Source organism: Engraulis encrasicolus, chromosome 6 (assembly GCF_034702125.1).
Source record: "Engraulis encrasicolus isolate BLACKSEA-1 chromosome 6, IST_EnEncr_1.0, whole genome shotgun sequence".
Classification (NCBI taxonomy): Eukaryota; Metazoa; Chordata; class Actinopteri; order Clupeiformes; family Engraulidae; genus Engraulis; species Engraulis encrasicolus.
In genome coordinates, this window is record NC_085862.1 from 41,287,539 (window position 1) to 41,301,040 (window position 13,502).

General features: G+C 45.0%; 1 protein-coding gene across 3 annotated transcripts in view; it reads left to right on the forward strand.

Moving 5' to 3' along the window:
* The window catches only part of nme7 (NME/NM23 family member 7), a 50,466-nt gene that overhangs the window by 28,303 nt on the left and 8,661 nt on the right, over positions 1–13,502 (forward strand). For all 3 annotated transcript variants that reach the window (XM_063201641.1, XM_063201640.1, XM_063201642.1), the window contains exon 10: positions 3,284–3,385. In XM_063201641.1, the coding sequence (XP_063057711.1) occupies positions 3,284–3,385 (102 nt within the window). The remainder of the gene's footprint in view (positions 1–3,283; positions 3,386–13,502) is intronic.

Sequence of the window (13,502 nt, forward strand, 5' to 3'; positions counted from 1 at the left end):
CGATATTTTGTATGAGTCATTATCAATAACATCTTAGTTAAACAACTGCTTTAGCAATTGACCTCAGCCCCCAAATTCCACCTCCACCATCCACTGAGCCTCTTCTTGGATTAATCCCTTTATGTAATTTTACAGTAGGAAAGTGTAACGAAGCCTCCTAATCCCAAGTCTGATTCAAAAGATGCATGTACCACCACAGCCCTCCTCCCTTCTCTCCTCTGTAGCAAGTAGGGGTGTAAATAATAATCGAAATGTATAAATATATCGTGATATAATATGATGATTGAATCAAATCAAATCGCATCGTATCGTGGGGCATTCTTGCGTATCAAAAATAATCGAATCGCTGGCCCCTGCCCAATGCCCTAGCTCCATTACATAATAGAAGCGGAAAAGTAATTGAAAAAAAGTCGAATCGAATCGTATTGTATAGTATCGTGGGGCATTCATAAGTATCGAAAATACTCTAATCGCATTGCATCAAATAATAAGATATCGATATTGAATCATATCGTCATGGAGGCTGTGATATACACCCCTAGTAGCAAGTCAATATAAGACGCACTGCTGACCAAACATGTGCCCAGGTGTGTGCTATTTATATCGCATTCTGAGGGCTTTCAGTTTTACTCCAAGGAATTCCAAGACTTCATATGGATGCCCCCTGACAGGTCAGAACAACAGGAGAGGCATTATGACAGGCATGCCACTGGCCTTTATAAGAGATTACGGTATGCCCTGCCTGTCATTCATGGTGAATTGGATGCCTAATTGATTTATTTGCATTAAGGACATTGAAGGAGACTGAATAGCTATATACTGTACGGTATACTGTACATTGATGGGAGTCTGACATTCTGGTTGTTTATATCAAAATTGCTGCATCAGTAGAATATTTCCTGTGCTCAGTGAGTCGTCTTCTTTACCCTGTTACTCAATCAACATTAAACAAACATGTCTATTTTCTCTTCAACAACCCTCCCAACATCAGTTACGTAAGGCTGTGCCAGACCAGGAAAGTCAGATTATCAGAGAATATTGCAATGGGAGATTCAATGGCTGAAACTTGCGTACCTTTGCAAGTCATTTATTTTCAACATAACCTCAAATTGAAAAGATCCATCTGTGAATGCTCATGCAAAAGCCACATGCACCAAAACTTTCACTGTCATGAATTTCCTGTGTTATTTGTGTTAGCTAGTTGTAGGACTTAAAGGGACAGTTTGGTCAATTTCAACATGCAGTTGTATGGCTCACGCTACCCTTGACTTGTCAGTACCTGGTGATGCCACATTTTTCGGCTCAGCCCTTTCCGAGATATGAGCAATTCTAATGGGGGCAGCGTTTGTTTACATTTTTAAAAAATGAAACATAGGCCAACTCCAAATATTTTCCCAAAAGGTACCGCTGTTTGCTAGTTGTCTGCTGATGTTTTATAACCTTTTGGATGTTTTTGGGAATAAATACAAATGTTTTTTTGAAATGTAAACAAAGAGCTGCCCCCATTACAATGACCAGGATCTCGGAAACGGCTGAAGAAGAAGAAAAAAAAATCTCAGGTACTGACAAGTCCAGGGTAGTGTGAGCAATACAACTGCATGTTGAAATTGACCAAACTGTCCCTTTAAGATCAATAAAGGACGTTGGAATTGGTTTGACTGGTTTAAATGTACAAAATCGTTATATATTGGGCATTTCCTTATAAAGCCATTGCCTTACTAAGCCATGCAAATTCAGCTTTTATACTAGGATCCACATATTCTGTCCCCCCTTCCATGTGCATGCATACCATGCAACTTCCATGGAACATCCAAGTTGTTACTGTGTGGGTGACCAATGGAGATTGCCCAAATCTTTCAAGGACATTGCATGGTTCAGTAAGTCAAGGAAACATGGTACTACAAAACCAGGGGCTCCTGCTCTAGGTCAGGGAAGGCCAGCCAGGGAATTTTCTATATCTAACTGGGAGTTGGAACCCTGATAAATAAACCGACCCAGCCCAGCTCAGGTGCAGTTTTGAGGTCAGCTTGTGGTCATGGACTGATAGCAGGTGTGTTGCCTCAGCTAAACCAGTGGCCTTGAGCTGTCCCATTTATCTTTACTGTTCTTCACTGTCACTTGGAGTAATCGGATGGCTCATAGTATATGGTTGTTCAATAAATCTAAAACCTTCCTCCGAATTACCCATTTGCTATTTCGCTTTTATTAGCCATATTCCTTTGTTGTTTTGGAATATTGGATTCCCTGTGTCATACTTTGTCATGTTTGACATGTTTGATGTTTGATTAATGTCTGTGTTTGATTGATTGATCGATTGATTGATTGATTGATTGATTGATTGATTCATTCATTCATTCATTCATTCATTCATTCATTCATTCATTCATTTATTTGAATGTCATTGAGTGACTGTAATTTCCTCCAGGGAGACCATGAGGGGTTGCAGCAACGTTTAAAACACAAAAGACAGAGGATAAACTACCAAGTACACTGAAGACAATAAAACAAACACTATGAAGACCCAAATCTAGCTGAAGAGATGAATGAAGAATAGACGAAGATTTACAGATTTAATTTAGGCGTTTTACAGTCTGCATACTCAAAGTACAATTTAAACAGAGGGATAAGAGCGAAGTGAGACAGTGTGGCGACTAACCCACTCAGCGTAAGCTGCAAGTGTCACTGCCTTGTGTTTGTGTACACTGGTCAACCATAATCTTCCCCTGTCATCTAATGTGTTGTGTATGGGCAGTTTGAGTGTGAAGGCTCTGCTAAAATTAGCTCTCTTCTCCACTACTCTACCTCTCCCCTGCTCTCCTCTCCTTTCCTCTCCTCTCCACTGCTCTACCTCTCCCCTGCTCTCCTCTCCCATGTCTTTGCTCCTTTACATGGACTCTACCATTGCATCTCATCCTCCTCCTCCATCACCATTTCCCCCCCACTCGCACAATGTTACAGAATGTATCTCATAAAACCCGAGATTCATTCTGGAAGCGAGCAGGTTCTCACTCAACAATGAAATCGGTTGTTCACGTTTATTTACTTTTCTTATTTATATATTTCTCTTCTTTGGGTTGTCCTGAGTGAAACCTGAACCCGTCTCAGTCCACAGCTACAGTGCCGCAGCTGCTCCAATGTCTTTCCAAGGTCTGCCCGCGCATAATAGGCCGTTTCATTGCCACCAACACCACCACCAGGCTTAGCCAGCCTAGCTAGTTTGGACGCTATGAGTCGGCACTTTTAACTCCTTGCCTGTGTTATGTGTCCTGTGTTGCTGCTGCAGGGAATGGTGGCTGAGCTGTGCTCTGGAGCTTGCATGGCACTGGAGATTCGTCCCCCAGACGGACCGAAAACCTTCAGAGAGCTCTGTGGACCCGCCGACCCGGTAAGTCACAGACCCAAACGTAACCCAAGTAGTAGTTACAGCCGGCCTTATTCAACAACGGCCTTATTCATGCAAGTTTAGTGTGCAAGAGAGGAAAAAATGATGTCATTCAAAAAGTGTGATTTCTTCTGATGTTCTTGAATATGAAAATGGGTAGACTATTAGGTACTCTATATAATATATGTGAGGCTGTTTTGCCTGTGACTCCTGTTTATATTCATTCGGGTCCTCACATCAAAGCAGCCATTGTTTCTGTGTGGAGCCACTGAAATGTACACTGTCAGTAGGCCAAGAGCTGATGCAGTGAAGTATGCACACAGCGGTTGGCATGGCAACATGGCAAACACAAACACTCATATCACCTATAATCCTTTGAGGGGCAGTAGAGACGAGAGCCGTAGAGGGAGGGAGAGAGGGTGGCAGGGAAGATGAGAGGAGTGAACAGTACCCACCACCCACCCACCCACCAACACTGCCCCACCCACCAGGCACCCCTTGCCCCCAGGCCTACTTTACAGTAGTGCCGATGCCAGCAGAACGCTACAAGGTGCAGGCTGTCCGCAACTGTCAGGTTGCCAGATTTTTATGAGATAACAATTGAAGTCAGTCCTTGGGGCTAAAGGGTTCGTTGGCCTTGTAAACTACACAAAAGGGGCCTGATAATAGGGGCGGACTTTGGCCATAATCAATGTCCCCTGCTGTGTGCCCTCCTCACTCTTCCTCTGCCCGCATGTCGGCACTCTTTTAAACCCGCCAGCCGCACTGTTGACAGCGTCAGCACGTGGGCCCGACAGAGGGGTTGGGCCCTGTCGTAGTGTTTTCTGTTTGCACAAAATAGCCTGACATGACAGCACAAGCACGCTAGTGCCCAAGCAAAATATCATGTTTCGATATGTCAACACCTGTTATACCTGAGCCCAATATACGGAGCCCAACAGGCTGCTTCCAGACTACACCGCTCAAGAGGACTCAAGTCCTTTCTGAGATTCCATAGAGGATTTACTCAGATCTTCCCCCAGCTAGAAGGTCAAAGGGTCGAATCAATAGTCGGGAACTAGGAAGTTTGTGAAAATGGGCGTTGGCAAGTCATAAACTTAGCTGAACGGGTCTGAAGGTAATGTTGTATAAAAGCTGTAAAATCAGACACGGTCACAGTTGTATCCTCTGTGTGCCTTTTCTACAGAATGCTATCGCTTCCATGCTACTGTTTTGTGGAAAATAACAGTAGTGCTATTGGCAGTAGGGGAGTTAACGGGTCGCGCAGGCTAGTTCTGTTTCCAAGCAGGACTTCTTAATGAAAGCCTGCCTTTATGCCTTTCTCCAGTCCACAAAGAAATACAACTTTTGCCAAACTAAAATAGCTTGCCCTCTGGACTAGTTCTATATACTCCAGAAAGACCGGAGTCATTTTTATGTGCTTGCTGCTGAGCAGGCTTTGTGTCACAAGTGCCTGTCCATGTCCGGTCTTTTTGGCTCTGGACATCGGAGGCATACTTGTGGCAGGCCGCTGTGTGGTTGTGTGAAATGCAGACTGAAATGTGCCTCCCTGGGTCTGACCTCTTCCCAAGGTCAGAGTAAATTGCTCAATCATGGCTCCACTACAGAATCTCCACGGGAGAGACTCCACCCTCCCTCCACCAGAGCCCTCCCCTTTTCCCAGCCAACGCCGGGGAGGGGAGGGGAGGGCAGTGCATACTCTCCATCACCAGCAGGGAATCAGCGTGTCTCTGTCATTCTCTCACCCTCTCTATGTCCCTCCTTCCCTCCCTCCCTCTCTCTCTCTCTCTCTCTCTCTCTCTCTCTCTCTCTCTCTCTCTCTCTCTCTCTCTCTCTCTCTCTCTCTCTCTCTCTCTCTCTCTCGCTCTCTCTCTCTTGCTCTCACTTGTCTGTTGCTGGTGCTCTCTGTTTTTCTCACACACACATGCCCTTCTGCCTGTCTCACTTGCTCTCTCACTCTATTTTCTTGCCCTTTATGCCTCTATCTCTCCTCTTGTGTCTTTCTTACTCTCAATCTCCTGTTCTCTCTTCCTTTCCTCTTCACTCTTGAACTACATCCTCCCACTCTCTATCTCCATCTTTTTTTTAAACCTTTCTCTCTCTTCCTCCATGCACTGTTGTTATTCTCTCCCTCATCCTCTCTCTCTCTCTCTCTCTCTCTCTCTCTCTCTCTCTCTCTCTCTCTCTCTCTCTCTCTCTCTCTCTCTCTCCTCGTCTGTTGTGCTGTAGTTCCGTTACCTGCCTCCTCAGCATCTGCTGGTCTCTCCACGGCTCATTGCTCCCTTCCCTGTCTGCCTGTCTGTCTATCTGTCTGTCTGCCTGCCTGCCTGCCTGTCTTTCTCTGCTAGTCTGCCTGCCAGCCTGCCTGTCTACCCCTCTGTCTGCCCGTTGCCCAGGCTCCCTGATTGTGTTGGGGGAGCTGCGTGAGTGCACTTTAATGAGCCTAGATGGTCCGATTATGACACCCGTCACGGAGGTGTTGAGAGGTGGGCGGGAGGGAGGGAGGGAGGGAGGGAGAGATGCTTCTGGCTAGCTGGCTGGCGGGGGACAGCGTCTTTGAACTCTTAACCCTCCTCCGCCGACCTTCCAGCCTGCCTGTCAAGCATGGTTTCTCTCTCTCATAATCTGAGAGCGTTGCTCATGTCCCGAGCCGTGCTGATGCACACACATTGGTGCTTGCGCCTCATACAGAAAGTCTGCGGATCATTGTGGACTAGCTCCAGAATCAACATGGTGCAGGTGTCATGAAGACTAATGTAAGGTCATAGCTTGGTGAGGCAGGAGTGTGTGTGTGTACGTGTGGGTAGAGATGGGCAATGAAAGAGAAACTGACAGACTGCGTACGTGCGTGCGTGCGTGCGTGTGTGTGTGTGTGTGTGCGTGTGTGCGTGTGTGTGTGCGTGTGTGCGTGTGTGCGTGTGTGCGTGTGTGTGTGTGTGTGTGTGTGTGTGTGTGCGCGTGTGGGTGTGTGTGTGTGAGAGTGTGTGCGTGTGTGTGTGTGTTAAAGCTATGAGTAAATGTTTGTTCAGTCACAAAACACTGTGCCCCATGCTGTGTTGCTCACTCCTGGGGTTTTCAAGAGTGACCTCTTGCTCAACTCGTCATGTGATCAGTGGGAAATCCTGGGTGTGGTTGACCCTTTTTTTCACAATTACTGAGATGCAAAGAAACTATCATGACTTCTGTGTGTAGTTACATTATTGACACAGAGATATTTTTCCTTTGCTCTGCAACTGCTGTAAACTTGAAACCATGCTTGATTCTGAAATAAAAAAACAACAACATTGTTCTGGTCACCTGACCTCAGCAGGATCTCCTGGAGAAGGGAGTCTGATCTCAGATTGAAATGAAGGGAGGTGTGTTTCTGTGAAGGTTCCTGCTGGGGAAATAGAAGATGGTTTCTTTCTTTTTTTTGTTAGGGAAGCAGGAAGAGAGATACATTACATTTTTGCAGGAATTAGAAGAAAGTGTGCGAGGTATGGTAGTGTCGGACCAGTATTTCTGGTAGTGTTGCACCGATACCATTTTTTGGCCCCGATACCGATACCCGATACATGGCTGTGCCGTATCGGCCGATACCGATACCGATACCGATACCACCCTATTTGAAATGTATATAAGGGCTGTAGTGCATACTACTTGGATGTAAAACATTGCATGGCTTTGTCAGGCTGCTGCCTACCTTTGTGAAACAGGAAAAAGACTAATACAAAGTGAATCCAGCAACACTTGTTATACTTTTTAAATACCTCTATGAAATAACTAATTTCAAGGCTGTTTAAGTGTCATACAAGCACCTGTAAATGGTACCGATACCGAAACCACCATTTTAGTACCGATCCACCGATACTGGTATCGGTATCGGTGCAACACTAATTTCTGGACAAACTCTTCTCCTGTTTATTCGCCTTGTCTACATAAAAAGAGATGGGATAACGACCAACCCACTACAAGTCTTTCATTATTAGAGCAGGGATCAGGGATCTTTTTCTCCGATAAGTTTGGCCTCCCTTTCTCCCTCCCGTGGATGACCCATGATGGCCTGACCCAATGGGAGAGAGCAAGAGGATAATCTGAAGCCTATTCCCATGAGATGTCACTCCTACCGTGCTGCCTAATTGAGTCCACCTGCAGCTCTGTTTATCTTTCATTTTAGCCAGAGGCTCCAAATCCCTGCACAGCCTGTAAGTAGGGAGTCGCACAACAGCAACTTCATTTAGCAGAGAAACCCTGTCAGCTTTAAGATCTTGGGACGTATAAGCTTTGATATGTGGAAACAACGTTCCATGCCAGCCAGGAGAGGTATTGTCCTCCTGAAGTAAATCTCTCAGCATATGAGGCTTTACCTGTAATATGACGCTGGTCCGCTATGGGAGTATGGGAAAGATTTCACACTATCATGCGAAGAAGAAAGTTTGAATAGCAGGCACATGGAAATGTTTTGGAGGCCCCAGGTGTTCATACTGTACACATACACAAGCATGTTGATGGTAGCCCTCTTTATTTGGATAGTTATATTACACAATCATGCATGTCAAATAGCTTTCAGTAACAGCTGGTACAGCTGATATAGTCATGACTGGAAAAAATAGTTTTGGTGGTAAAATTAGTAAAGGGATAGGTTAAAAATGTATAGAAAATTAAAGAAGTGGGCACTGGTGGTTGCTGTTGGTTGTCTGACAGGCGAGTTACAGTGCCCATCCATTTGTCAGTTTGACGCAAGCCGTACCAACGCATTCAATTCATTTTCAATGAAATGCGGGCATATCGTCGTTACCGGATTCGCAAAGCATGTCGGGATTCCGGCACGGCGAGCGTGGGTCCGGTGGCACGTCAAAAGTTGAGCTCTCCTGAAAGTTATGCAAATTAGCAGCGGCTGACGGACTGCGTTACCCAATGACTGTTGAGCACATGAAGATGTCCCATGATACCTGTGGTCATCACGAAGGTGCATTTCCCTCCGTAAAAGTAGATTTTTGACATCTATCGAACTTTTGGATGTACAAAATGTAGACTACAAGCATTTATGTTGCATGTGCTTATGATGCATGGGTTCAAATGATTATGTTCGATTTCGACCACAAGCATAACAACACGAGGCCAAGCTGTGTGTGAAAAAAACACATGTGCCGAGTTCGGTAAGAGCATTTAGAACTGTAATTTAGGGGCAGTTGGTTTGCTATATCGATAAAAACGGCTAGAAATGTAGATTGATATACTTCCTGTATATAACTCCCGGGCCACGCGAGCTGTAGTAGCAGTGCGTCGACACTGGGGCATCCAGTACGTCGAGCTGCGATAACGTAACGCTATAATGGATCTCTAGCCTCAGTGAATGCCCTAAGATGGACAATACAAAAATAGCCCACAATTATGAATGACTACGTATGTGTCTGTCCCTGACGTCAGTTTTAGAGTGCCCTGGACGCAAATATCAATTTGCCAGTGGAAATGCTCTAATTTTCCAAACCCTAAATGTCAGGATAGGATCCTCTCACCTGCAGAGGCTGTTTGGTAAGGGCTGCAAATTGAGGCCTTGACCATTTACACGAGAGAGAGAGAGAGAGAGAGAGAGAGAAGAGAGAGAGAGAGAGAAGAGAGTTGTGGGAGGAGGGGACTCGAGGGCTAGTTCGGTCATTGGCACAGTGCCAACCAAGCTTTGTGTACTCCCCTTGACAACTCCCTAAATCTCTGTGCACACACTCTCTCTCTCCTGCTGCAAGTTTGGACAGAAGCCACGGCCCACCGGGCCAGTCGTGTTTTAGCCTCAGCTAAAAAGACCAACGGGTACACTGCTTGATGTTTATCATCATATGACAGTAGGTTTCCACTTAAAGCAACAGGAGGAAAAAAAACTGAGGCGGAATCAGAATGTGTGCCGTGGGTTCCTTTTTGGAAAGAATCAGAGGAAAACGTTCCGGAACTCCCCACTAGCCTTCAGAAGCTGGTCGGTGGGAGAAGAAGGGGAAGTTCACATAGTGTCCCCTCTGAAGTCGCGGTGAAAGTGTCAAAGTGGTGATAAGCAACCAATGATATGAAACATTTGAAGTTGATGATTACTGTATCAAGGCACTGATACTGTATTCAGAATACCCATCTGACCAGCCCTTCACAGGCTATTGTGACAGCACAAGGATATAAAAGTATGACAGTTTTATGACCTGTGTGTAATACAACTTCATATATACAGTACCGTATCTACAGAAGGGACAGTTAAGCATGTTGGATGTAACATTTGCTATTGGTATTTTAGAGGCTATGCCCAGGGCCGCTGACAGCTTCGGCTGGGCCCAGGACCAAGTCATCTAAAAGGGCCCTCGCCCAATGCATACAATGAAATGAGGACTCAGATCTGGGCCCCCTTTCTTCCTGGGACTGGGGCAACTGACCTATTTGTCCCCCCACCCCAGTCAGCTTCACAACTGACTCAAAGCAAGGGAGGGTTTTTGAATGCAGCTGAGCTAACTCATTGATATCCTTGAGTCTTCACTCAGAATAGCAACATAATGCCCCATGACTAATTGGAACCATGTCTTTCTGTGCCTCTCACGCACACACGCCCATGCATGCAAGCACATTACACAGCCTTCTACCCCAAATACTCCCAAATCTGCTCAACTCTGGTGTTTGTACCCTATTGTGTGCAATTGCTCCATCATATTGTACTCTCTGAACTTGTATTTTTTGAAGAGGTTAAGAGGTTCTTCGACCTTTATATTTCTATACTTCCGTCCAGTGTGGGTGTGTGGGTGTGCATGTGCTTGTTTCTAGACTTCGGACCAGTCGTGTGTGTGTGTGTGTGTGTGTGTGTGTGTGTGTGTGTGTGTGTGTGTGTGTGTGTGTGTGTGTGTGTGTGTGTGTGTGTGTGTGTGTGTGTGTGTGTGTGTGTGTGTGTGTGTGTGTGTGTGTGTGTGATTGCTTGACCAAAGAAGGGGATCGGGTAATGTCTTGCTAGAAATTGCCAGAAGAAGAATCCTCAAGAACAACCTGTTCCCCGATGTGGCGGCAGTAATTCTGCCTTGTTGTGTCATACATCTGCTGGGCGACTCGCAACATCTTGTGTCCTTTTTCCAGCCAGTGGGTGGAGTGAGGTCAGCCTGGAAGAAGGAGGACAAGCTGAACACAGATGTCTTTATGTTTGCAGGCAGCAGCGAGAGCAGTGACGGCACACACACTACAGTTTACCCCAGTTTAAACTTTGCTCTCCTTCCAATAGATAACGTGACTCTGCAAGTACTGCAGAACATCTTGATGAAATCCATTCTGCTTTTTTTTACCACACACACATCTCTGTTTGATTTGGCTGGCCTGAAAAGGCAAGATGTCTCTGGTGGTGTTTACATTCTCTGGACACTTCAAGACGCCAGTGACGTCCAGTTCAGTTCAGTTTGACCCTATCAGGAACAGTCCGTGCCCTATGCAACATGGTATCGAGTGAGAGCTGTTCGCTCAAGGCTTTATCAGAATGACATGATTGGTGTGAGCAGTGTAGTACAGTGGGTCCATGTGTTGTTCACTGCAACCTAATTCCCAGTGTACTCTTGGCATGGGCATTGAAAAGATCTGCTTTGATATGTAATCATTTATGGCGCAGACAGTGAAGAGAGAGTGTGCTTGTTATTTATCTTATCATGTCTCTGTGTTCAGCCGGTTGTGCGGATGTTATTATTTAAAACTTTTTTGTATGAAAATTATTGCAGATGGATATTAGTCCATATGAATTGTATGAAATCACAGATGGATATAAGTAATATTCTTTCTACCACTGTTCATCTTAGATTTTTTTGTCTTTTGTACCTATAATGTACAATAACACAATAAGTATAATACAGTTCATATCCATCTGCAATAGATCAATAGATATATAATGTATTGTATGTGAAACTGACTCAAGTGTTGAACTAAAAATGTCCAGGCACACATACAGTATAGTGTGTTTTGTCTGACATGTTTAAGTGCATCGCTCCTGTAATTACATTCAAGTGTTTCAGAGCAGTGTCTGGCCTGAGCTGTAGTTAACTCTCACTGGCTCTGTGTTCTAATGAATAATGGATCAACTGATGCTATCAGCTGACAAGAGTTCAACAGGGCGCATGTCAATGGCTGACTGATCTCACTCTCTGCTCCAACAGCCAAATCCAACACCTCAAGAGTCGCACACTGGCACAAGGCACAGTCAGGGATTTAATGTTTCTTCAAGTTAAAGATGTGTAGGTTTTAAATACATTATGTGAATGGAAGTGTATCAGTGAACTATGAGGAGATGTACAACTTTTGACAGTTGGTGTAGCAAGGTTGGAACCTGAGACTAATTCTAATTCTGATTATGTTAAACATGGTTTAGCAATGCATGGCCGGTGCATTTTAAAGCCTGCTCCCCTAAAGCGTCCGGGCAATATTCCATTTGTTTTTACCACTTTCAGACCTGATCCCAAATTCGGCAATATATATATTTTGTGGTCTTTCTTTGAATCATTGCTCTTAATTTGGCTTTTCTAAGTCTTAATTTATGCGTGGACTGATGCCCACCAGAAGTGCCTATACGGTACAGTACTCCTTATCGCATATATTCCACATGCTCCCCCCTGGCCTCACTGGCTCTGCTACTTGTCTCTCGGGCTGCCTGGGCCGCATTTATAAATAGTTGTAGGAACGGGCAGGTGGCCGTGATGCCCCATCCCCCGTCACGCGTGTGTGGAGAATAAGGCACTGGGGCTCAGGGTTGCCAGACGTCACTGATGATTTCCAGCCTATAAAAATGTTCAAAAACTGCCTGAATGCACTAAATCCCATCCAATTTGACTGAACTTCTATGGATTACTTTGTTCATGACTCTAGGTGGGGGGATCCAATGCGTTTTCAATTTTACCTGTAGAAGGTCGCCCTAAACAGCTCACTTGGGTGGGGTACCAGTCCAGTCTGGCAACCCTGGTGAGGGACTGTGTAGGTATGTGGGACAGGTGGGCACAGCACAGAGCTGCTGTACTGCACTGTACTGCATTGCACTGTACACCACCTCCTGTGCTGTGGTGCGGTGTGGTGGGCCCAGGCCAGCTTGGCTCCGGTGGTTGGTTGGTCACGGGACCAGCTCTCTTGTCTTGTGATGCGCCCTAGTGTGAGCGGATGCCACAAAACAAAAGCGTCTCTGTCATCCAGAGCTACCGAATCACGACTCATCTGCCACGACCACACCAGCAACACTGGCCACGGATGTCACTCTCACTCAGTCCCAATCTCACCCACCTGGATAGGGTATGGCTGGCGGGGTTGGATTGGAATATTCATCCATATATAGCTGATACAGTTATCTAGAGTGGGTCATTGCTAAAGAAGACATGTGCCTTTTTATATTAGGTTGATAGGCACCAAATCTGACATCCTAGTGGTATTCTTCCCAATTCCATCAGATGAAACCACGGGTTTGTTGCCAATGTTTTTTTTTTTTTTTAAGTCCTCCAAATGTGTCTCTATATCCAACAAAGTGTTTTTTAAATGTGGAGAAGTATAAAACAGTAGTGATGTTTCAGTGGCTGCGGTATCAAATAGTTGATAGCAGTATGATAATGATGACCTAGTTCGCCTGTTAATGGGGTCATGTGGATCTCTCTCACTGTACTGAATGGCACATCTTCCACGTTATCTTCATTTTTAGCTTAACATCAGATAATATTCAAATATTGAACAAAACAAAAGAGTAAGTTTGGAGGGCCGCAGCGTTAGTCTTTAAGTGTAGGATGAAAGTTGTCTTCCCTAATAGAAAATATAATGAACTGAAGATGAAGTATCCAAGGCACTCTTCGAAAAAATAAGTTAAATAGCTTTAATATAATGGCTAAATGTCCATTGTATTGAGTGCCTTGGATACATTACCTTCAGTTCATAGTATTCAAATGCTATTCAAATTTTACAACTGGTGATAATGTTGTTTGCCCATATGTGGTGCTAGCAGAGGTTGTTCCCAGAAATCCTCAAGCCATAAAAACAAGGAAAACCGAGTTTTTTGTTTTTTTTTAAGCCAGATTTCTGCCATGTGGATCAACTCCCTGAAATGTTGGGCGGGGTTGGGGTTTTCTCTGGCACTAAATCAGCACCAGAATGCATAAATGTTCTCAAGTTGCTC